This window comes from Stigmatopora nigra, chromosome 12, assembly GCF_051989575.1.
Source record: "Stigmatopora nigra isolate UIUO_SnigA chromosome 12, RoL_Snig_1.1, whole genome shotgun sequence".
NCBI lineage: Eukaryota > Metazoa > Chordata > Actinopteri > Syngnathiformes > Syngnathidae > Stigmatopora > Stigmatopora nigra.
Window position 1 is genome coordinate 9690137 of NC_135519.1, and position 26382 is coordinate 9716518.

General features: G+C 39.8%; 1 protein-coding gene across 6 annotated transcripts in view; it reads right to left on the reverse strand.

Annotated features, from left to right (window-relative positions):
* LOC144205261 (cGMP-dependent protein kinase 1) overlaps positions 1–25709 on the reverse strand; it is a 65810-nt gene extending 40101 nt beyond the window's left edge. For 2 of the 6 annotated variants that reach the window (XM_077729500.1, XM_077729498.1), the window contains exons 1-2: positions 15153–15643; positions 11335–11501 (exon numbers count right to left, since the gene is read on the reverse strand). In XM_077729500.1, the coding sequence (XP_077585626.1) occupies positions 11335–11501; positions 15153–15511 (526 nt within the window). In that variant the 5' untranslated portion in view covers positions 15512–15643. The other 4 variants (XM_077729501.1, XM_077729504.1, XM_077729502.1 and 1 more) reach the window with 4 other exon arrangements.
* Positions 25710–26382: the final 673 nt, after the last annotated feature.

Genomic DNA, 26382 nt, shown 5'->3' on the forward strand with positions numbered 1-26382 from the left:
CGCCAGGGCACACAGAGAGACAGATGACCACTCTGACTCACAATCATACCACCACCAGCGGGAACCGACCTCAAGTACTGTTTCAATATCAAGAAAACGTATGAGAAGAGTGTCAAAGGGGCATATAGAAAAAACATTTTTCACACTTTAACAGGAGTGGAACGGCAACATCACGGGATAATTGCTGACCTTTAGAAAAGGACACGAGACTCCTGCAAGAGAGAATGGATGCAATATCAGTGCGGCCTCCGCTTTGGATCCACGCGAGGATAAAGGCCGGCGGCTGTGTTCAGGTCGTCATGCGCCAAACTATTCATTTCCTGCATGCAAGCGTGTCATTAATTATTGAAGTCAGAAAACGATGCCAGTTTTGGAACCGGCTGGAATGCTTTCAGTGAATGGCTGCATTGATTTGGATGAAAAGGAGCAGTTCATTAAACTCAAACTCGGCACGTTTGGCTCTAGCGTCTAATAAGGCCTGCTTTATGTCAGCTTTGGGCACAGATGCTTGCTGCTCACATCTAGTCGGAAAGATTTATTCAAATCTCATGCAAATGGCACCATTGGTAAATAAACACCCACGCTGGACAGTGGGTGTGAGGAGGGAGCCACCCGCAGATGTGGACTGAAGGTAAGGAAAATAAAATAATTAAAAATATGTTCAATTATGCTGTATTTCCAAGAGGCACCAAGAGACCTACATGGCGCTACCATTTCGCGCTATCAGTGTCAATAAAAAATATTTTAAAAAACATTTTTTAATCTACTTTTTATCATTATGTTATGATTTTTTTTTCAAAGGTGAAAAACAAAACAATGCTCTTATTTGGTGCTTTCGAATGAAACTCCCCTTTCTGTTTTGGTGAATAAACAGCAATTTCTTCGATTGCTCATCTATCAAAGAGAACAGATGATGATTCCTCTGAAGCCTATTCAACCACCGCTGAATACATCCAGCATCTGACAAAAAGAGATTGCCAGCCTTGCCTTTTGACTGATTTCTCCGAATCCGTTCAAATTGTCACCCAGATGGAAATTTATGACGTCTCTCTGAGGTCAGAGACATAAAACACATTGTCACACCCACCCACAAATAATAAGTCGAAAACAATGTTCTGCGTGATACGCTATCAGTTCCTTTGTGGGAAAAGAGTGGTTAACCCACAGGGTGACGGGAGATCCGTGGGATTTCAATTCCCTGACATCCTGTTACTTGAAAAACACGTCTGGAAGGGGGGAGTGAATTGGTGCGCCTGACCCGCAAATGTGACGGCCTCCTTGTGAATTCAACAGGATTTTCTCAGAGATAGACCCTTTAGGGAAGTAAAAATGGATTCTGTAAGCTTTACTGTGAGATAGTGGCGTCATTTGGTTTCTCACTGCTAATTATCTGTCCATTAAATTTGATATTTCCAATGACATTAAGGGTGCCACAATCAATAAATTAATGAACATTCCACCAATCAAATTCATTGATATCGATCTTATAGTTGATTATTTATTTGCAAATGTTCAATTGACAGGAAGTGGTTGGTTAGCACGTCCACCTCACAGCTCTGGGATCGAGGCTTCAATCACCAGAGTGTTGTGACCTTGTGTGGAGTTTGCGAATTCTCTCCAAGCCTGCATGTTTTTTTTTTGGTCTGGGTGCTCCGGTTATCTTCCGCATCTCAAAAACATGGATGGTAGGTTGCTTAGAGACTTAAAATTGTTCCTAGGTAGGAGTTTCAGCAATAGAATTATATCAGAACCAAACTAAAACATTTTATCATTCAAAGTCAGCTATGTTACATCCTATGTTTTGTTACGCTATGTTTAACAGCATCGCAAATATTATCGCAGTCCCACCATGAGTATGAATATGCACATAACACTTTATTCACACATCTCGTCGCCAAAGTTACTAACTTTTAGCACACCAAAAATCCATAAAAGTTGATGTCATTGAACTAAATACCCAAATTGGACAAAACCAACTCCCCAGCCGAGATCTTAGAATGCATGAAAACCAGCTGCGGAAATGAAAAGGGGTCGGCAGTGGCATTCATATGCGTCGCGCTTTTGTCTGTTTGAGTCCGGTCGGCGTGAAAAGAAACGGAATACACGCGTGGCTGGCTGGTTTAACCGCTAATTATGCTTTGGGGTCCTTTGTTTCCAAGGCGCTCCTGCTAAGGCGATCTATCAGTTTGTCGACACACAGACGCCGCCATGTGAGGCTAATAAGGACGAGTCGCACGGCTACGCTCAGGCAGATGGATTAGATTTTAATGGGAACACAGAGTTGTCCGAACACCGGGATTCTCAGATACAGGCGGTAAAAAAATTGTTGTAGCAGCTTTGTCCAAGTGTCAACTGTCTGCGAGGCCGTAAGAGTCATTTTTCACCCAACAGTAGTGAATGGGTAGAGGACAAGAGACAAAATGAATTACAATGACATTTGTAAGCACTAAGAAAATGCTTATAATTTTGGTTTGGAAAGCAGTCACTTATGCTCACAATCACACCGCCACCGAGTGGGAATCAAACTCATTCTGCCACATCAAATTCAGGCAGAAGAACCACTGCAACTTCAGGTGGCAATTGACATTCTAGTGGCTTTGAAATTCAGTGGTTGGGAATCACAGCCTGAAATTGCCCGCCCTCATTCCAAAAATGATGTAAAAAAGGGTAAAATAGCTCAAGTTGCACTGAGTGAGGTTTAATGCTCACCAATTCATCATTATGGCAGGACAGAAATGTTGGAGTTTTGAATTTTACTGTGAATAAACCTCAGTATTCAACCCATCTTATGAAAAAAGGATGTTACTTATTTTGAAAAAAGGATGTTACTTATTTTTTATGTTTCAGATGCAGACCTTACCTTTGATTCTGAAACACTACTCTGCAGTTCATTTATTGTTGTATTTTTTTGTTTTTACCTCAGTCAGTAGGTGAAACCTACAGAAGTGGATTCATTCATAATTTCATCATCATTTGGATATTTGCAAAATGATTGCCTGGTTTGTGTTTATTATAAAAATAGCTTTTTCTTGGTCACATCAATAAGAAATATTTTTTTATTTTATTTTTTGCACTGAGGAAATTACAGTTATCCGCAAGAAAAGCAAAAAAAATATTCTGTTTGAGCTCGACTTTAGAGAGATGAAGGCTAAGCTCTTGCAAAGTAAACACATTTTTTCTCTCTTCAAATTCAGACACACAAAAAAGGACATGCATATATTGCCGCTAGGTGAGTTCTGAAAAGTGTTTGCTGAAGGTAATCAAAGTTCAAAAAGAGATCAAGCTGAGTAGCTGCAACTGAACTCACCTAGTGAGAAGTAAGAGAAATTGAAAGGAAAGCCTTAACAGCGGCTCCAAGTTATTCTTGATTCCACTGACTTAAGCAGATGGGAAAGTGGTTATTCAGTCAACTCAGATTTCAGGTACAGCATGTGTGCAGGTGACACAGAACATTCATACATTCATTCATTCCAGTCTGCTTATCCGCACATGAGTTGCGGGGGTGCTGGAGCCAATCACAGCTTACTGCAGGCAGCCGGCGACGAACACCCTGCACTGGTTGCCAGCTAACCTTGCATTTTGGGTAGTGGGAGAAAACCAGAGTAGCCCTGAATAAACCTACACAAGCATGGTGAAAGCATGCATACCCCACAAAGGAAGGTGGAAACCCAGCGGAGATTGAACACTCGACCTCAGAAAAGAGAGGCAGATGTGATAACCACTACCCACAAAATAATTATGGTTCCAACAAAAACTGGCAAAGCATATTCTTTTGTTCCTGATGTCTCCATTCAGTTCCAATGGGGGGATAAATTACCTAACATTAACTGGAAATGACTGATATCACACCCAAAAATTGCACTGTTCTCTAAAGCAATTTTATTGAGGCTGCTACACGGTGTATTGATTGGTATTTTGACACGTCAAGCAAACAAAAGCCCAGCATAAAGATGTTCTGATGATGACGCCTGGAAATAGTTTCAAAAAGGGCAGTGAGCAAAGCACGAGTTTATCATCCCTCAAGTTGAACAACTCTAGAAGGGTATCACAGCTCGAGGATCATTACTAATTATGTCTCTCGCTGAGGAGCATTCATGAGCCTCTCGGGAGCGAAAAATGGGCATCCCGGCTTACACAAGGGCCACTTTGGCCGTTATCGGTCTGGAGAAAATGAGGATTGAACAAAGACGGAAGATAGTTGAACGGATAATACAAAAAAAAACAGTGGAGGACGCGAGTGACAAGAGGACAGATTGAGGTCAATGCAGGTGGAAAATGCGAGGCAGAATGAAATGGAAGGATATGCGCCTGTCTCACGACTTGAAAAAGAAGGAATTAAAAAACAAAGTACCTGTGAGAGAGTGTGGGTAGAAAGTGACAAGAACATGACAAGAAAAAATGAGAAGTAACTTCATCCAATTTTAGCTTCCAAATTGTGGCCAGAAATGCAGTATAAAAAATGTAATAGAAAAACAAATTTGCCTCTCCCAGTCAAAACATGTTGATGTCTAGCACAGCCAATTATTTCAATGGGTGCCCCTGTAAAGGTTTAAAAATGAATCATCAGGCTATGAAAATGATTATTAATTGAAAACCACTTATTGTCTCAATATCTCTAATAAATGTGTTGCTTTTCAGCATGAAAATAAAGTTCCAAACCAGTAATTCCCAACCGCTGCGGCACATTTTCATGCCATCACCATGTAGGACATTATCCAATTTCCCTTAATTGGTCCAAAAGGGATAATTTGCATCGTTACTCCCAATAACGCAATATATAGCAAGCAGGTAGATCATTAGTGCTGCTTTGTTTTAACACAACTAAGTGAATGTTGCTGTGAATTGCATGATTAAATTTCAAGGTTGGGCCAAGATAGCTTGCAATGATTTTCATTATTCAGCAAAAAGTTAAAAGAATCGATATGAAGAGAAAATATTAAACATGTATGTCATGGTTGCTCTGCTGTTGTCCTCTGCATGTTATCCCCGGGCCTATGTGGATTTTCTCTGGGTACTCTGGTTTCTTCCCACATTCCAAAACCGTGCATGGAAGGCTCATTGAATACTCTAAATTGCCCTTAGGTATGGGGGTGAGTGTGAATGGATGTCCGTTTCTTCGTGCCCTGCGATTGGATGGCCACAAATTCAGGTTGTTCCCCGCCAAGGAGTTAGCCAGCACCTCCTGTGACACTTGTGAGGATAAGCGGTTCAGAAAATGAAGGAAGTAATATGTTTCCATTTCTCAATATTTTGGGGTGACTTGTCAGTCTGTATAAAGTTTCTTGTTAACTCAGACTGCCATTCTTTTGAAATTTTGTCATTTTTCCTGAGTATTATTTTCATTTTTTTTTCGAGTATACTTTTTTTAAAATCTGTTCTGAGGAACAAAATAGTCAGAAGAATATAAGTTTCATTATATTCATTAAAAACCAAGAAAAAAAATACAAAAGAAAAAAATAAGTTCACCCTACATTTGACATTTCAATCAAGGAATACTTCTTCGATGACAATCAATACCAAGTACGTCAGTCTCACTTTCCTCGGAGAAGCTTTCTCTAACTTGCATCAGTTAAAAGGTCTGCTTCGGTTAAGTTGCCTGGCAACCGTGGCAGTGCAACGACTTTGTGTGTGCGCGCACTTGTCTTTGTGCCATCCCAAGCATTTGCTATTTTCATACTGCTTATCAGCATGCGGAGATATTGCTGCATGGATCCTTATCACCACTGCGTGAACAGAGTGATAATAACGCCGGAGTGGCGCTAGTGGTGGCGACAAAAGGTACTGTTGCTAATTAGTTTCACACAATGGTGTCCTTTTTATACATGCGGCAAAATAATGCACCTGCTTATTACCTCATTAACGTTAGTGGATGTACCAATTGACATTTCGGGAAATTGTACGTATGAAACTTCTAAGATCGATCGATCAATTTAACTCGTTGACAGCGATAGACATGGAATATATTTCAACTCGGTGGAATTCAATTTGATTTGACTTTTATTCACCCCTCTCAGTCCAAATGGACCTGAACTTCTAGCATCGTCAATGGCAACCAATGAATTAATCAATGAAACGACCACGATTGGCTGGAAAGCAATTAACTATGCTGTGCACTGCCTGCTGAGAATTGAAGGCTGGGATAGCATCCAGCACCCCTGCGACTCTCGTAAGGATAAGCGGCTAAAAAATAAATAACATTAGCGCTATTGCGAAGATTCACTGAAGCCAACAACAAGCCCTACCTTGAATTATGATTCTAATTGTTAGGAGTAAGAAGTACTCAAACATTTACGAGCGCACGAAATTAGAAGCCCTTCAGGACGATAAAGATAAATTTCCACGCCTCGTTTTCAACCGGCAGTTTGGATGTCGCAAGGTGACAGATGTTAGGACGAAGTTCCAGGACGAAGCCAAATGCAATGATCACATGACAGAATAAACATAAGAGATGAAGGGCTTGAATCCCCAGATGTTGTTTGAATACAGTAATGCTGACCAGCTGTTTGGGTCTCCCAATGTGAAGAATGATCAAGTATTGGTCTATATTGAAATGGGGAACAGGTCAACAATAAGGCCATATTCACACCTGCACTCTTTAGTCCAGACTGTGTGGTCTTATGGAATTTTGGAGCTGGTGTTTTTTTCTTTAACTTTTCTGAGACAGGTGGTATTTTTTTCAAAGAACCAAATAAAGTTGACTACATGATTGGAAAGTGAGTCCGAGCTAACCATTTTCAAAAGATCAGAAGTTCTGATTTTTAAATTGTATTTATTTTTACCAGCAGAAGATGAGCACTTTATTTTTCACTCCACTTAGCTTTTTAGTCCTATTTTGCCCCAGGCAAACAGGGATTTTTTTGTCAATAAACAAACGTACAATTTTCTTTGCCCTTTATTTAAGTGCACAACTTGATGTGTATTTGTATATTTTGCTTACCTTTTGCAACCAGTAAAGGCAAGCTGATTTTTTTGCATTTTTTACCTCAGCAGAAGGTCTGTCAGACAATAACAAAAAATATAATTGGCACTTTGTAGTGAAAACATTCCCGTAGCAAATCTCCACGAGGAGCTGTTCAAATGTGGAAACCCTACATAGGAACTTTCAATGCGAGCACTCCCGCTGTCCACTTGTACTGATTCCACTCTCTTTTTTTTATTACCCATCCCTCTCTGCTCTGCCTACACGCTTACTTCAGCTAGTAAAATGTGCACAAGGGCAAGTTGCCAACCAGCTCCCTAAAAGACAACATGCATAATTCAACATAAGCTGTTAGGTAGGCGAGTGGAGAGCGGAATTGGACCAAAATGCAGGGTAGGCAGACATGGAAAGAATGGACTTGGTTGTCATTTATTAACAAAAACGTTACTAAAAATAAAAACCCTTATTCCACACACTTGGACTGACCTGGATTTGAACCCAGGACCCCAGGAGCTGTGAGGCTGATGAGTTAACCACTCAAAACACAGCTTAAAGATGAAAATTCAATGAATACTTATATAATGGGTTGATGACTTATTTATTCATTACCTATTTATTGAAGATTTATTTATTATTATTTTTCATCATTTTTCTGTTTGTTTGTTGATGTTATTTGTGCACTTATCTAGGTATTTATGTTGTGACTACTTATTTATTTTATGCATTTTTTAAAATATTACTAATTTATTGTTTATGTATTTATGTGTTTGTTGTTATTTGTGCACTTCATAGTGAAAGCTTTAAAGTTTATTATACTTGTATAATGACAATGAAAAGCATTCAGTTCAATTCAATTCAAAACAGAAAGGAAGGGAAAGATGCACGATAAAATCTGGACATGAGCATGGCAAAGACAGACAAAATTAAACGACCCAGGGTTTAAATAGACAGACAAGGGTTGTCAATTAATCAATTGCGTACATGCTGCGAAGAAAGCATCCAACTAAATGAGAACAACAATACCAACTGGCAATCACTAATCCAGAGCACTGGGAAAAGAGATTGAAGGATTTGTTTAGAATGCATAAATCCAGTAGAAGACTAGGTTAAGGCCAAACATTTGCAAAGTGAACATAGTAGCTAAAATTGCTTTCAGCTCTGGGTATTTTCAGGAAAAAGCCTCAGAGGGAAAAAAAAGCTAAATAATGAGCTTCCGTGGCACGCTGAAACTAAATAGAGTGACAACAGGTGGGTAAATGGAAGTTGAGGTAAAATATGTAAAATGGTGTTGGCAAAAATGTTTTTGAATTGAAGCTTCAATGGCATAAGTCAGAGGGAGACCCGAGTCTATCCACGTGTGTGAGCATAGAATCAATCATTTATCCTTTTTTTAATAATCAGAGTGCATACACCAAACCAACCTACAGGAAGGATCGAAAATATTGTCTGCATATTTTCAGAGGATAATACTGCCCTACAGACTAACAGATAAGTAATCTACCTCATTAAAACTCTACAAATGAATAAATCACGAATAAAAGTCTGACCCATTTGCACTAGGGGGTGAATGCAAATAAAGATTCATTCTAGACGGCGTGTCCACGTCCAATCCATTTAAAGTGGGAGGGTTGGCAACGAATGAACACATGTTCATTAGTTGCGACTCGCCTGCCTCAAATGGATTGAACATCCACTTCTGATAGTTTACCCATGGTAAACTGAGTTAAGGAATTTTATTTAAATTCTTGAGAGCCACATGGACGTCTAGCCTCGTCATTGACTGCCAGCCTACGTTCAGGTCAAATGTATTGGACGTTTTCTAGTGACAAACTTATTTAAATCGATCGCAGAAGGATGTTTGGATGTCAAACATCATCAGTGGCACAAAAAGTATTATTCGAGACCCCATGACACAGTCAATCTATTTTATTTCCGAAGCAGTACTGTAATAGTTAGGGTCATTATCCACCTGGATAATGACGATAACTATTTGTTGCTCTTGTCGCCATAGAAACACTTTTGTGTTGAGAAATGGTGTCTTTTAAATTAGTTCCCTTGAGCAAAGAAAAAATAATATTACAACAGAAGTTGATCATGGCGAGCTTCATCAAAGCAAGGAGCCAGAACGATTTGTACACTAACAGAGATAAAGCTCTCTTAGGAAAGGGTAATTAGGACATTTTAGGTACCATAAAATATTAGTATCTCAGTGCCACCAACATTTGCCCTTAACAAGGATTAAATACCTATCATTGCTAATGGCAACCAGCAAGTTTTAAAAAATATGTTGCTTTTTAAGTATGCACCAGGTTTTTTTATGCAAGAGTATTGCATTCACACAAAAAATATCTTTATATATACTATAAACACACAGATATGATGACACTTAGACATTAGAGGTTGAGCAGCCAGTCAGCATGAAGATTAAAAAGCAGCAACTTTTGACAAAGCGTGTTTAGTCCGAGGTGCCACTTCAACACTTTTTAAGCAAACGAGACACATGTTGGGGAGAGTTAGAGCGAGAAATGGAAGGGAATAATGATGTAACACCAAGCCTTGTCAGTCGTGAGTTCTTTATTTTTCCTTTACAGAAGATGTCAGTGGGAAAGTAAAGCATTTGGAAATGTACTTTCATTGTCACTATAGGTTTGATCAAGGGGAACATTAGCATTTTTAAGACTTTTTTAAGTAGAGCAGGATTTCTGTGGTGGTGAGTTTTATGAATAACCTCACAAAAATAGCAGTTCTGGATTTTTTGAAAGTGCACTGTCAATCTATAGGGAAAATGACGAAGTTTAAATTACGTGGGAAGCAAGTTAACAGGTTGTCAAACTTTGCTTTGGTTTCTTTGGGTCACATTTTAGGTTTCCCTTAGAGATATTACAGGTGCCACATGGGTCTTTCAAGTTTTATCGACTAAGACTAAGTGAACTTTTCAAAGTAATCTAAAAATAAATTGTTGAATTCTGTTGTTTTAACAAATTTTCTCACTGGCTGCCATTGACAGTGATAGACACCCAATTATTTTGGACTGGGAAGGCTCTATTTTTTGTGTTTATTATCCCATTCCAAATAGTTTGGACATCTGCCGCTATCAGTGGCATTGAAAAATTAATATTCACGATATTGGCAACCCCAAAAGTGAGGAGACAAACCCCTTCTTACAAAAATATTACAACAAAAACAAAGCTCAACATCCATGGGCAAATTGTTTCCACCTTTTTACATTGCTCGCTGTATGCAAATGCATTTGGGTATAAAGTCCAAGAAATAATATGTAATTTGCTTGATGCGACAGAGGTGGCGCGTTTTGCATTTTATCTCCATGATGACATGTTTGATGCCTCATGTCCGCGTGTCACAGACAAGTGATGGCTTTGTTGTGCCAACATCACAATCCAGATTTGAATAGAGAAGCATGCCAACCTTTATGATACACTCTATCAGCTGCAGGCTCTTAACTCATACGCTACCATTGACTGAGATGGACGTCCAATACATCATGGATTAAAAATTGGAAATTATATATCTAAATCGTCCATTATTCATTTCACATAGAAACAATATTGCAGTACTGAATCACATCATTATATCTTGTTTTTCATGTTGGGTTGATATATTTTTTAAACATTGATTTAATTGCTCGCCACGACCACAACAGTGTGCCACCTGCATACCAGATGCATTTTACAATTCATTAACGATCTAGACATAACATTTAATTATTAATATCCATGCATAACGCATCTTAATAAATGACACCAGAATTTGCACAAATCTGACTTACCTTAGTTTTCGCGTCGGTCCTTGAGGTCGTCTGTTTTCATTAAATGCTCATATTTTTACATCAGCAAACTCACCCACAACACAGCATGTTTTGCAGAAGAGATCTTTTACACTCGAAAGACAAAAGATGTCCCCCAGTTTCAACGCTTGTTGTTCTATTTGCAGCCATCTCACCTTTAAAAAGTTATTTTTAACGCGCGTTTGAGGAGTCGACGTGGTATCATGTTCACATTAGCGGAGTTAGCTTTAGCCACACGCACAAGTGCGGTCAATGCCGTGATTGGCTGCGTTGCGTGATTACATCACATCCAATGATTGGCTGGAGACATGTCACTTTATGAATAATGCAGTAAAATGATACAGAAAAAAAGTTATATATTAAGAATTGCATCAATCAAAGTTAGGCTTAATACTAGTCAATAATAAATGAATGTATTTAATATGCATCGGAAATGGCCACATAATACTTAGCAAGGCCATTTTTATTGTGAACCATAAAAGGATGCATTGGTGCACTGGAGCACCAGAGCAATGCAGTAGTTTCTCCCAGCAGGCAGTATTATTATTATTTCTCCAAACATGGTAAAGTACAACTTTCATCCACTTATCTCGGAATCAAATGCTAGTACCTTCCATAACGTAGACCAGCGATCCCACGTCGCCTTCTTTAATGATGCAGCTGTCCTTTCCATACTCCACTGGATACATGCAGTCCACGATCTCTTGAATCTGCGATATTTCCAAGTTCTTCATGAAGTCATTGTCCAGGATGGCCTCTTTGATTAGATCCTTAGACCTTTTATGGAAAACAAAGGCAGATTTTAACTTTTAGGCTGCCGAGTGTGGTACTAAACGTTCATCTTGACTGGTGTCTGCACAAAAAAAGACTGATGTAGACTATAAAAAATAAAAAATAAAAAAAGGTCCCAACAGTTAATTGTCTTGCTGAGAAATAACACCAGGAAAATGAGGGAAAAGATGATTATCAGTGTTGAAAAGAAAAATGTGATATTGATGTTCCAGTCCAGTTGGCAGCACCTCTTATGTGAATAATGAAAAATAAATGAATGAAAAATAAATGAATCAATAAATGAGTTTATTACCTGTAGCCAATGAGTACAAATAATAAAGCATATTTTCAAGGCATCCCCCTACCAATTATTTTATCACTTGTAAACAATAACACTTCCACTTAGAAATGATTGGAGTTTTATTACCAGCTGTGACACCCAATGAGTTACTGTAATTTTTTGGACCATTATTTCAGAAAAAAATACCCAAAGTGGGATAATCACATAAATATCAGATCTATCTAAATAATACTTTACTTCAATTGGAATGTATTCTCCCTAACCCAGCAAGATGAATTGGACATATATCCTTGTCAATGGCAGCTAGAGGATTAAATAATGATTTTTTTTTCTTTCTCTGGATAAGATGCACTATGCCACCAATATTTTGCCATTTTGAGATTCCATTTTGCCATCTTTTTTAACTCAACGGCTTCCCGAAATGTCCAATACATTTGAAGTGAGAGGGTGGCAGCATTAGGTCGTCCATTTTTTGTGATATGAAATTGGCCTTATTAAGTCGCCTAACTCGGGAAATGTGTCGCCTTTCCGCTTTTATAATTTTGGAAGCGACACCGAGCAGATGGCAATAAAAAAAAGAAGAAAGAAAAGGAAAATGATCCAGTGACGATGATGTATTTGATGGCGCGGCAATGTTTAGGGGTGAATGTGTGGTGCTTCCCATGTAAGGGCAAAGAATGCTATTTTAAAAGGAGGGCGGCATTAACGGGGAAGGAGGCTCCCGGGAATAAAGGACGAGAAGCTTGTAACAAAGAGGTAGTGGGTGGGAATGAAATGGAGAGAAATAAAGTCAATGCAACAAAGAAAAACTTGTAGTATGTTATTGTATAAATAAATACATGGCCTCCAATTGACACCGACAGATGTCCAATCCATTTAAAGCGGGATGACTGTCTTAAAATGTTCATTTTGAATTGACAGTGCAAGTCGTCCAATGTGTTTAAACTGAGAGGAAGCAAATGTACATTCACATAGTCATTCCTTTGTAAGACAGCCATATTGAGGAAAATCAATTCTCAACAGGATAGCGACGATGAGAAATGTGCCAGGAGCCAACACCACTAAAAGCCTCAGTTAATGGTAAAGGCACACAACATAAAAGCTTGACTACTTCAATGATTATTGTCATGAAATTTTCATTGGACTGCCTCATTCTGCACTCACATCAGCCATACTTTTGCACACTTTTATGAATGTTACGAGCAAAATGAAGCCTGTGTAGATAAACACAAAAGTCGCTCATGACCTTTAATTCACCCAACGTGAAAAACATTTATTTATATTTTTCAGGCTCTTATTTTTGTATTTTTTTTTGGGCTGTTCTTAGATTTCATATGAGGCATCTACTACTGCATTTTTTCTTTTTTAGTTCTCAAGTATCAGAAAGCTGACTTTTTTGGGACTAAAGAAGAAAAGCATTCCATTTTTGGGCCTACAGACCATCTATTTACATTTGCCTTCACTTGTAAAATTGTATATATAACCAAACCTCTGCAAGGGAAGGCACAACAATTGTTACTAGTGGTGTAAAATCTTACAGGGCTAGTGGAAAAAGTTAAAAGTAAGGACATCCTATCTAATATACATTTAAAAGTAAACTTTTAACTTACTCTAAACTTGTGGTGTTAGTGGTGTTCAATTGTGAGGCTGTTTTCCTTCATTCTATTGTGAATTTAAATGTGTTTCTCATAAGAAAACATTCAATCCATCTGCACTGCAAAGGTTGGCAATGAATGAAGAGTTCATTTGCTGCCTGGCCACCGATTCAGGGTGTCTCCTGACCCCTGGCCCGAAGTCAGCTGGGATGAGCTCCAGCACCCCCACGAGCCTAATGAGGATAAAGCGGTTCGGAAAATGAATGAATACATCATACAAAGTGGTCGATTTTGTGCTAAAAGATTTTTACATGTCACACAGCGTACTTAACTCATTGACTGCCACTGATGCCGCTAGACTTCTATCCCATTTGAAGCAGTTCATTTGCTGCCACCCACTCAGTTCAAATGGATTGGACATTTACTAGTGGTAATATTGAATATCACAGCAGTGATGATTGACACTCAGGGTTTTCAGATTTTTCCCAGAGTCTGCGCTGACGCCAGCAAAAGGAGGAGGAGATCCGGCCCAAATCTGAAAGTAAACACGCAGCCGGGCCTGGGAGAACTCTCGTCGGGGGACTGGCAGTTTGTTTAAAGTGGCTTTGGCACACTCACATTCACAGTACAATCTGACATATCGAACCAGCTTCGCCCCTTTTGCCGTCACCTTTCACCCTCCCACTCTCTTAGCAGAATAAATGAATTGGGCGCAGATGTGCTTGAGTGGCCCATTCTATGATCTGTCACTGATGGACGCTTCAGCTCGATTTCCCATAATGATCCTCAAACAACTTAGCTTCTCATTGTCAATAAAACAATTGATTCTGTCAGACTGGCCATTGAGACTTTGTTTTATTAAGGTTTTTCTATTTTTAAAAAATCAATGAGAGTATAAAGTTTCTACGTTGGTTCTGTTTTTAGTGTAGTTTTTTTCTAGATAGTTTTTTTTTTTCTATTTTGGAAAGAGAAGGGTTCATTTTGTATGTTCGTTTTAAATCTTGTCCAGTTTTCATTTGCCGCCGGCCTATGAGGTCAAATTCATTGCAACTTTACTAGTGATAAATTCATTGAAATTCACAGCCAAAGGACAGTTGAATTTTTTTCTCCCACATTCGTACTTTTACCTTCATCACTTATCATTTTATTGGTTTGTTTCTTTTGTGAATTATTCATACTCTTTACTTTAACCCAAGTTTTGATTACTTTTTAAATAACTTTTTTAGTCCCTTTTGGATGTGCTTTTCTTGACCTCCTTAACTCTCTGATTAGTGCTAACGGCACTGGATTTCCATTCTACTCTTCTGTTTAGAAAAGAGGGGAGTAAAGTGACAGTTTTGGACTGAATTTTATATTCAGCTAAGAAACCAGAGAAAGTGAGTCAGTCTGTGTCTAATGGGAGTTTCTGATTGACTGCTGACAACCCAAATCCATGATATATTACTCTGACTTTGGTTCACCCAAAGTCACCCAAGCTGCAACACTAAAAACCATATATCCTAAAGAAAATGAACATATGTTCATCACGTGCCGATTGGCAGCCATTGACGGCTATAGACATCCAATCCGTTTGGAATGGAGAGCTTCCAGTCCAAATGGATTGGACGTCTGTTACCGTCAATGGGATGAATGCGTTAAAGTTCAATCAGCTGATAGAGAAAGACTTTTTTGACATCTTAGTGGTGCTCGACGTAACAAGGGACACCCCCCAAAAAAACCCTCCTCCCCCGAAAAAAGTGGGGCAACAGGTGGTCGACCTACTGTGGGCTTTTGGGGTAGAAAGGCAGCGTGACGTGGCTGAGATCGTGGATGTCGAAGGCAGTGGGCTCGGCCGAGATGGCCTGCCTCTTGGTGCGCTGGTGCTCCGAGTGCAGCTCGTTCTGCGTGTGGACCTGCTGCGTCGCCGGCTTGATGACCGAGCGGTACTTGTCCAGCTCGTTCTGCAGCTTCTGGATCAGCTCATCCTTCTGGTCCAGCTCTAGTTCCAGCTCGTCGATCAGCGCGTCGCGCTGCCGCAGCTCCTCGATCTTCTCCTGGAGCGCGTACTGCAAATCGCGGAGGGTGCCCATGTCGCATCGGGGGGAGGTCCTCCGAGATGCCAGCAAAACTTTATCCGGCATCCACAGCCTAGGCGGTGGGTGCCTTTACGCACTGATTCCTGGCATACTCTCGACCACGCAAAGTTTGGGACCGCTCACTCGCTCGCTCGCTCTCTCACTCGCTCGATCTGGATCTCCTTCTCTCGTGCTCTCTCCTCCTCGTCTGTCTTGGATGCTCGTGAGGCTGACAGACGCAGGCGGAGAAGGACGCCTACAGGACGTGGAGGGGCGGTGCATCCCTTGGCAATGAATGGGAATGAAGGAAACCGGATTTTGAAACCAAGCGTGCATGTTATAGAGTATAGACTATAGAGACTCTAGAGTCTCTAAAAAAAGGCTCCAGAAGTCTAAAGAGTCTAGAGACTTCTAGACACTTTTTTAAAATTTCCATTTAATGTCAACGTTCATTAGTTATACTTTGGGGTTAAATTATTGATTGGTTTATTAGTTGTTATATTGTTTTTTTGTGAGGAATCGGTGGCATCTAGATTCTAGAATCTAGAGTCTAGATGCCTCTGATCCCTCACAAAAAAACAATAAAACAACTAATGAATCAATCAATAATTTAACCCCGAAGTAGAACTAATGAATGTTGACATTAAATGGAAATTTAAAAAAAATTCAAAGACAAATAACCATTTGACAAGTCAACCACTGAACCAGCATCCAAAGAAATCAACTCAATCATTAAACTGACAGATAGACTTTTCCACCCAACCTCTGAAATTCAGCATCAGTAACAAAACACAACTGCATCACCTACTACTGGTCTGATAGTATAAAAAAACAGCATATGCTTGATTTCTTTGCAGTTATGTCTGACAATCAAGCCATACAGAATCAAACAACATGAATTAAATAGATAATCCATCGGGAACATATTACCTATCACTTACCTAATGATCAACCACTCAACATAGGCCCAAACTTATTTGAGTGACCACAAATAAATTCACCCGAAAACCATGAACTAATAAACCAACCAAGCACTTATCTTTGTAGTAACCAATTAAAAATACACAAATCACTGCTTTAAAGCAAAATGAAATGTAAAATAATCACTCCAGGGGCAACCAATTACCAAAGTAACAAAATTTATAAGCCTTGAAAAAAGATGCATCCAGCATAAGCTTTTTGTATGTATTCAGAAGATTGAAAAAAAGATTGAGATCTTTAGAAACTGTGAGAGTGACAAAAATATCCCTCGGTCTCATCTTGAGCCTCATGTGCACATCTCCAAATCCATCTGCCGCCCAAATTTAGCCGAGAAAGAAAGTGCCAAGTCAAATCTGACAAGGAATACAATATGCGGCAGACAGGAACACAAAACACTTCTTTGTTTGGGTCTTGATTCGTTCCCTGCTCTTCACGGTAATCGACGTCCCATCCTGTGTCATCCAATAATCTTTCTTTTGTGAATTTACATTCAGTGTATTATTAGTAGACAACCATCTACTTGAAGTGAGAGTGCAGGGTTGGCAGCAAATGAACAACAGTTCATTTACTTCAACACCAACCACTTCAAATGAATTGGACGTCTATCATCGTCCATGGCATCCAATATGTTAAAAGAAACCGGTTTAAAATATAAAACGAGTTATCAGTATAGAGCAAAGCTGCTCTCTAGCGTCAGATAAAGAAATGACATTTTAAAGGCTCAACTGAACAGGAGGGGATGGGATGTTCTGTCATGCAAAGGTCACGTGGTGGCTTATGAGAACAATTTGGGAAGTAGGTTGTGAGAGCAAATACAAAAGATGTAATTTGATGGAGAAATTGTAGCCCAGCACCCACAAAGAGAGGCTCCAAATCAACAAGAAGGCATCATTTTCCAACAAAGTCTTTGAGTTTGAATTCATTCAATTCAGGCACTTCCTCCTTAGCAACAATAAAAAAAAGCCATATATTTTTATTTGAATAGAATTTAAGTCTCTGTATTTTTAAATGGATAAATTACTAGGAGTCATGGCTCAGAGTGGTTAGCACACCCATTTCACTGTTCTGAAATCACAGTTCAAACCCTGGTGGGGTTCAACCTCACTGTGAGGAGTTTGTATGTTGTCCCCCTCCCAGCGTGGGTTTTCTCTGGGTGCTCCAGTTTCCTCCCACAACCCCAAAACATACATGGATAAGCAGTACAAAAATATCGCATCACTTTGACATGACTGTACTATTTGCCGACATAAATGTGCACGCTTTTTTTTAGCCATATTATTAAAAAAAGGAAGAACGAAAAGATCAGCAGCAACCTTTTACATAGTTCAAGATTTACTGAAATCCATTGATATATTACTGATTGTGACCCCACTAGGCCCAAATTCAATCATTCCCCTCAAAATTGAGAACTTATTCTGTTTCCTATTGTAAAAAATCCAAGTTTCATTAAAATCCAATTTTTCATTTTTAAGTTATCTTGACAAAGAGACAGAAAGCCTTCACAGACTGGCGGAAGTCATTATGCTATTCATTCATTCATTCATTCATCTTCCATACCGCATATCTTCTGTACCGCACATCCTCGTACAGTTTGCGGGGGTTGCTGGAGTCTATCCCAGTTGACTTAAGGCAAAAGGCAGACTATACTCCAGACTGTTCGCCAGTCAGACATAGGACACACACACACAGGGACAGACGACCATTCACACCCAATTATACCACCATCAGTGGATATCGAGCACACGCCTTCCTGCACTGAAGACGGGTGAGTCCACCACAACATCATCAGGTGTTTGTCATTCAACTACAACTGCAAAAACCAACAAACTACTATATGTTGATCCTACTGGACTTCAACATTTTTCACTGTAAAATGATGATTGACTCCCAAGAGTGGACAGCGTCAAGATAACGCCAACATGCCGCCTCCCATCAAGCTGTCCTCATCCTCCTGCCATAATTCAAAAAAAATAAACCAAACAAAAAGAAACCGCCCACTCAGTGCCCTTCAAAGCACCTCAGGGCTTTCAATTTCACCTCCCCAAGCATCCCAGCTCAGCCCTCTTCCTATCCCGATCGATAGAAACCGGATCCTCAGCAGTAATCCGATGACGCTGCCACTCTAATGCGGCCGTGCCGGAATACGCCGGGATTGGCATCATGTAAGACATGTATGACACAGGTGCCCGATGTGAGAAAACACGTTACATCACCCATACCGGTTCCGCTTCACGACATATGAATGACACGCGGGGGCGTTGTCACGTTTTCAGAGACAGTTTGTACCGGCACGGTTCAATGTTGGCGGCAGCCATTAGAGAGTTTTTATGCAGTCTGGTAACTCTTGGATTCTCTTTGAGTCTTTTTGAGTGCTACGATGATGATAGATGTCCAATCATGTGCTGTTCAATCATCTTTCTGGCTGTAAACTTCAACAGAAAAACAAAAGGGCTTAAATAAATATCTAAAAAGTTTATAAAACAAATATTTGGTACAGAAGAATTATTGCAATGTCATCAAAGAATGTAAATCTTTGTATTCCTTTGAAGACTTGAAATATACATTGATTTTGACATTAAACATTAAATGTATGTAAACGATATAGGTAGTATCTATCTCTATATAATCTGTTTTGTTTTTGGCCAACACTATCTTCGTTTGTGACATATGATGACAGTGAGAACAGTTTGATTATTTTCCACTAGATGGCATAAAATACGAAATGTGTATATGCACTTTGTTACTTTTTCAATCTATGGCTGCCATTGACGGCGAGAGACGTTTCATCTCAGGACAGTTGGCAACAATGTCAGACTTCTTTCCCCGTCAATGGTGGTCAGTGAATTTTTAAGGCAGGTCAAGCAGGAAGCATCTGTTCTTCCTCTAATGGAGTATTAAATATCCTCAGACATGCACTTGGGCTACTAAAAGCCAATAATGCATCACACTTCCTCCGGACGGACGAACCACCCCATCTCTCCATCCCTCCCTCCCTCCTTTCCCCGGGGAACGCGCATGATGGATCGGATCAATTAGGAGCTTTTTTTCCGGGGGAGCTGCGTCATCCAAACGAGAAAGAAAAGTTCTTACCAGTCGCTTTTGGCGTATTTGCGCAAGGTGTGTCTCGACAGGTCCTGGTGGGTCTGTGGCTCGGCTGAGATGCCCTGCGCGCGTCGGGTCCTCGGCCCCAGAAGTTGCGCGCTGGGTAGTACCGACTGGCACTTATGCAGCTTCCGCTTGAGCTCGTGCACTTCATGGTCGCGGTCCACCAGGCGCCTCTCTAGCTCACGGATCCTCTCCTCCTTGAGCAGCAGGATCTTGGCAAAGTCCTCGTCCAGCTCACTCATGCTGGCGGCAAGTAAGGAAGAAAAAAAAAGTCCAGTCCACAGGAGGAAGAAGCCACAAAGAACGTGGCTAGTCGCTCACAGGTCCACGCCCCCCTCCCCGGACCACCTCCACCAGCCCCGGCAGCTCCACTTGTTGAGTGGGGATGAGCCGAGGAAAGCGTGGCGTGGAGCGGCCGGATGATGCGACGTTAGCCGGCCAAGCCTCGCTTCTGTTCTCTTGTCTTCTCTTCTCTTGTGAGGAAGGAGGGGGGTGATGGCTCATTGAGAAAACCAATGACAGCGGCTCTTCATAGTCAGCTCTCTCCCGTTGGCCCCCTCCCACCTTCCTCTTCCTCTTTGGCCCTGGGAAAAAAATAAAATAAAATCATAAAAATGTCTACAAATATTTGTGCTCCTGTAAACAGAGCAGCTTGTGGTGATAACGTATTTGCACTCAATGAAATGCATTGACTGTCAGCTTTAAGTATTTCTTTTTTACTTTGTTTAACATTTTGCCTTTATTAAAAAACACTCTTGGATGAGTACTGTTGCAATCTGTCTATAAATAATAAAATATACATTTAGATTGTATTTTGTCCACCACAAATAGTGAACATGGATCAAGATCACAGTACATGTGTATAACTACCATATGGTGTGTAGAAAACCATGTGTCAAATAGTTCATACTGTCAAGACAGATGATCTCATTACTTATTCAGTGTCATCCGAGTCATTTTTGGTCTTGATTTTTTTATAAACTCCACCTCCTAGATGTGTCTGAGAAGTAATGGTGTAGTGTGTTGAATTGGAGGGGAGAAGAGGGAATGTTCATTAAGATTCAGGGTTAAAAATAGAGTGCACACTTTCCTCTTGCTGCTGTAATTCACCATTGGCCCTCTTTTCTTTTATTTGGGCTTATTTATTTTTGGAACTCCCAAACATACATAACTAACAGTTCCATTCCTAAACATGAATGATTTGAGAAAATGTTTTTCTTTCCCACTAAATTGACCCCAAATATATTACTTAGTCCTCCCAAATATTGTATCTCTTTGTAACATTTTAAAGATGCTAAAGAGTATTGCCCCCAAACTGCCCAAAAATAATAATAAAAGCAAGTCAGCGATTAATTATGCATGCGTTGGTGCTCCTAATGACGTGGCTGAATTATGAGTGACCTTTCTTGACCCCTGAGTGTATCCGCTACAGGGCTGAGGGGGAGAAGAAGGCGCCAGCCTATTCAAGAAAAGATCATTCATTCATGCACGGGGACAAAAAGACGAGAATTCAAAACAAGAGCTTTGATGCATCCTCGCCGGCCGTGTCTTTGTCTCGGTAGAGAGAACATATTTACATGGGAGGAGGAAATATTAATAAATATGTAGTACATAGTGAGATAACTTAGTGTCATCAACCCTTCCCAGTACAAATGGATTGTATGCTGTCACTATCAATGGCAACCTGTAACGATATATTATTATTAAAGATTTTTACTTACCACAAAACATTTCCAGAAATGTGTTTGTATTTGAATATAGTAGTTTGAATGAGACTATTTTATAAATTGCAACCAATGATAAATCAACTAATTATTCCAAAAATACATTTAAATGTAATTGTCTTCAAAGGTTCAGGGTCGCTCGCCCACATAGTTTATGATCTCGATTAAAAGTTATACTTTAATTCATCTAATGAGTTTGGAAATGAATACCAAATTGTGAAGAATAAGTGGTACGAAAAAGGAAGAAATTAATATAAAGTCAAGACATTGACATATTTGGAATGAACAATTTCTAATTCTTTTTGAAGGCCTTCTACCTGGTGATTGTGTTAAAATATACCAGTGGTAGATAATTAGCATGCATGATAGCGGTCCTAGTCAATGGCATGGGAAGCAAAACAAAGGCCAACATGATTTATCATTTAGTATTAACCAACCCTCTTTGACAGGATTCAGGAAATACATTTTTTTAAAGTGGCAGACTGGTAGAATTCTTAGAGAAGCACCTTTTTGGTAACCCAGAGCCAAGAAAATCCCTTTTGGAGAGTTCCATTTGTCAAAGTTGTTTTGGTACTACTTTCTTCCAATTTTTTCCCCAATCACATACGGTACATCTTTTTTTTCCATTCCCAGCTGGTCCCACAGAGACCAGCTGTCTGCCTGTCTGGACCACCATCCCAGGAGAGGTGAGACTGAAACACGGGACACATTTTTTAGGAAACACAGAACTTTTTCTTCTCTTTACCCCTGCGATCTAGAGAGTGGAATTTGACACAGCGTAACATGATACGGCGTCGCGCCGCCTGTCGATTGATCGACGGCGTAGCTCAAGGCAGGAAATTGATTTAGCAAAAGGCTGTAATGATACTTCCGTCCTGCGTGAATGACTTTGCGTCTTTTATTTTAAATTTTGGTGGCGGCTGAATAATGCTTTGGAGCATAAAATTTAAACAAAACGCATGGGGTGAAGAGGTCAGGGTTCAGTGGCCGGAATGTGGGGTCGCCGTTGTATTCCGGGCGTGAAGAAGGCCTCGATGACATCATCACTTTTCACTACTATGACATTATTGACAGTGTTTAATGTTAACAATGTGGAGGCCCTGCAGGAACTTGGCTGTTTTAAACAGGATTTTCAAAGGTGTGGTCAGTGGCTACCCCATGATTAATCGAGGACTATAAATTTTGGTGACTTAGAATGTTCATCTTTCAGTGGCATGGGTGAAACTTGACGTCCAATTTATTTTTACTGGATTGGAATGTTCAGCCAATGAGGGTAAAGATTTTTTCTGTTTTTAAAATAAATAAGGAGGAAAGGTAAGATCTTATTTGTATATACTTTTCAAAATATTTTCATTTAAAAAAAATTGCACAGGAGAAAAAATTAAGTCTCTATTTACAAAATTAATAAAAATATTTAAATATTCGCTATTTATTCAATGTTCAATATTTTGAATTAATAAAACAAAGACCATTAGTGCATATTCTTCATTTTGTATAAAATATTTTTAAATAAAATATTTGATGTTCTAAATATATTTTAATCCAAAGTAAAAAAGGGGATAATGGTGACTACCTATTTTTTTTAAAATGAAACTTAGTTTAAAAAATAAATGAAAAAGAGCGAACTGTTTTTTTTATCTCTTTTCATAATAGTATTTTGAATTAAAAATTGTTCAAGGATAAAGCCATTAGATTACAAAGATGGTTATGTAACAAGAAATACATCCTTTTACGAGAATAGTTAGAATTTGACAAGCATCGGTAAATTACATCAAATAACTCGATTAAAATTACTCTGACGAATGCAAAATCAAAGTTATACTGTCAGTGCAGCTCCTGCTGTTTTGCAAGATAACCATGAAGCCAGAAAGTGCTTTCAGCAGACGTGCCAACCTGCGAAAAAGGCCTCTCAGCACTCTCGCCTGGATCTGTTTGTGAAAATGAAGACAGACGATTTCATCTGCGGGAGTCCGCATGGGTCTTTTTCATCTCGCCTATCCCAAGCAGTACAAAGTCACCGCTAGAATGATGCTCTCATTGCTCAAGAATTTAACGCCTGCTGTTTATGTTCCAGCAAATTGAAGTGGATGACACAAGTAAGCGGGCTGTCATATCTGCATATGCGTGTGCGAGGTTCACAACCCCTCCTCCCAACCTAAAGCTTACCATATGGAAGAATTTCATTCCTATGGTAGCAGGAAACGTGGGGTACGCCGGGTAATTCCAAGCAGTGGCACTGGAGCTTTTACAAGACATGATTCAGCTTGAGGTGCCTGTTAGCAAAAGGGAAAGTATGCAAAAAGTCAACAAAAGGGGAACAGACCCTCAAAAGAGCCCAATGTTGACAGCATTAAAGTTGTTTATGACACTCTACTTGAGTTAAAACAGTCAAATCAAACATAAACAACTACAAAACTGATACTTTATGGTAGGTTAAACAATTCCATTATTAATGTAAATCATAAGGCTAATAAATATTAGCAACATAACATTTCAATTTGAAGTCATTCACTCCAATTGATGTCCAATCCAGTTGAACTGGGGGGTTGGCAGTAAATAAAAAAAATGGTAATAAACAATAATGACCATTATTTGCAATAAAAAATGTAACCTTAAAAAAATGTATCATGCCTTTGGCAAGTACGATATTAAAAACATATTTTAAATATTTATAAATACATTTAAGGTGAGCCGGTGTGCGAGTGTTTAGCGTAACGACCTCACAGTTCTGAGGTTGAGGGTTCGTTCCCAGGTCAGTCCTCACAGTGTGGAGTCTCTGGGTACTCCATATCCCTCCCACAAAAAGTGCAGAGTAGGCTGTTTGAACACTAAATATGCCCTAGGTATGAGTGTGATCGTGAATGGTTGTCCCCTCACCTAGTGCCTGTAGTTAGCTCTAGCACCCCCACGACCGTTATGAGAGTAGGGAGTTAAACAAATAAATGAATGAATAAATTGGATGACTAGCAGTCTCAATGGCGGCCAATGAGTTCACTGGCTATGATTAAATCTTACAGAGTAGTTTTGACCATTCAAGTCCTCACTCTATCTATATTCTGCCTCATGCATATTCCATGAGCTCCTGTCTGCGCCTCTATGCCCTCCTGATGCTTGGCACCCCATGGAAACCTTTCACAGCAGTCCGATTAGTCGTCCAGAATCCTCAAATAGCTTTTTTTTTATGACATGCGATTCTAGGCTGGCATCCTAATCGTTGCATCATGAGCTAACCGAATTGTTTGGATTATCTGCTGCGGCAGCTGCTGCCGGCTTTAAAGAGAGGGAAGGGAAGAAAAAAAAAAAAGAATGTATCAGGCGCATACCTTTCTCAGCAGGTAAGCATACAAGATGACAGAGTAAAGTCAAAGCCCCGAATGCCAGTGGCAGAGTTTTGAGATCTAAGACAGAAGCGATTGGCTCCAATTCAAACCAGTACGAGAAGAAATGGCCACTTCTTATTGCCAAACAATGACCACACTTTTGTTATGGTAGCTAAAAATATAAGCCGAGTCTGCCGCGTTCCCGCCCAGGCCGGACGTTCAACAGGCCGCCACCTGGAGCCTGTCAACAGGCAGGGATGGCCTCTACACACGGTCAACACCATAAACCCCCCCTCCTCCGCGCTGTGTGAAAGTAGTTACCGTCCCTTTGGATGGAAGAGCTAGTAAAACTGGGGCTGAAGAGAACTTTACTACTGGACTGACGCAGTTAAAATGAGAAAGCAGAACAATGTGTTCTGATGGAGCTTAAACTACAGCTGCCATCGCGGCTCAAATTACATTAGCCAGCAAGAAAGAAAAAAAAGTTGCCTAGCTATAGGAAAACTTCTGAAATGGACAAATAAACTTTAGACAGAATTTTGAGCCAACTTGATAAGGCGCGGTCCAGCAACTGAGTGGTCAGTGCGTCGGCCTCAGTCCAGTCCCTAATTTAAATTTCTTTTCCGCCAATATTCACCCAGATCTAGAAAAAATACATTGACATTGTTTTTGTCTAATGGCAACAATCAAGTCGCAAGCAGAAATGCCATTTATTTACGAGTTTGGTTTTCATATCGATTAAAATCATTCGCTGCCATGAAGGCGATAGATCAAATTTTAAGTGGGTCAAAGGGACGGTAAATGTCACTGCTAATCTAGTTAAAGTAAATTGAATGTTGATTGCCAACAATGGTTGGGGACGAGTTTGAGTTGGTCCTAACAGTACTTGAAGTTTCCTTTGCTGTAGAATGTTTGCGAACAACTACATATTCTACAGAGTTATGATGACCCTCGGACATGGCGTTATTACTGAAAATGTAATGTCAGCCCTCGGCCTATCCCATTTTGCAACCCTAGAGGCCGTGAAATGAGTTGCCCACGCACACTAACTTGCTCAAGTCATCTTTCTCACTCTTACAATACTCACCCAATGCCTTTCTCACTGCTTGTGATGAGCGTGCATTTGGTTTCATCTCACACTACTGCTGGAGTGCCTTACTCATACTCGAGTGGAAAAATGCTGATGGATAGATATTGAAGATGCGAGTTTTGGCCTTTGGTGCCTGTAAAAAGAAATTGTCAATGTTCTTAGATGTGAAGAGGTAAAAACCAATTTGAAAAAAATAGAAATTATCTACCCTTCTTTGTAGATTTATATTTTCTTTAATTTAGATGATATGATCTTTAGGCAAATATCTGATTTGTACATGAGGCGATTAGTTGACTTATTGGCAAAATAAACAGTGATTAATCGAATATCAATATAATCGAGGCTCTAAATTCACAAGAATAACATGAAGTTGACTTTGGATCTACTTCCAAGGAAAAATAATGTTGTTACAACCAGATTGGAAAACATGCTTCATGACATGAAAAGTATGGAAACGTTCCAAAAATATCTCCACAAAATGATCGGCTGACCTTGGCCTGACGCCGCCACATCTGCTGACTTGTGTCGCTTGTTACATTTGGCTTCCTGTCTGCTATTTCTCGCTCTCGCACATAAATCCAATCGGATTTACACAAATGTGAATGTGTCAGTGCAGATGTCAAATACGCCATAAGAGGGACTGGACTGTACTATGTGCTTGTATAGTGTGTGGCTTTTTTTATTACCACGGCTGAGTGCATTAGTTCTACTACAACA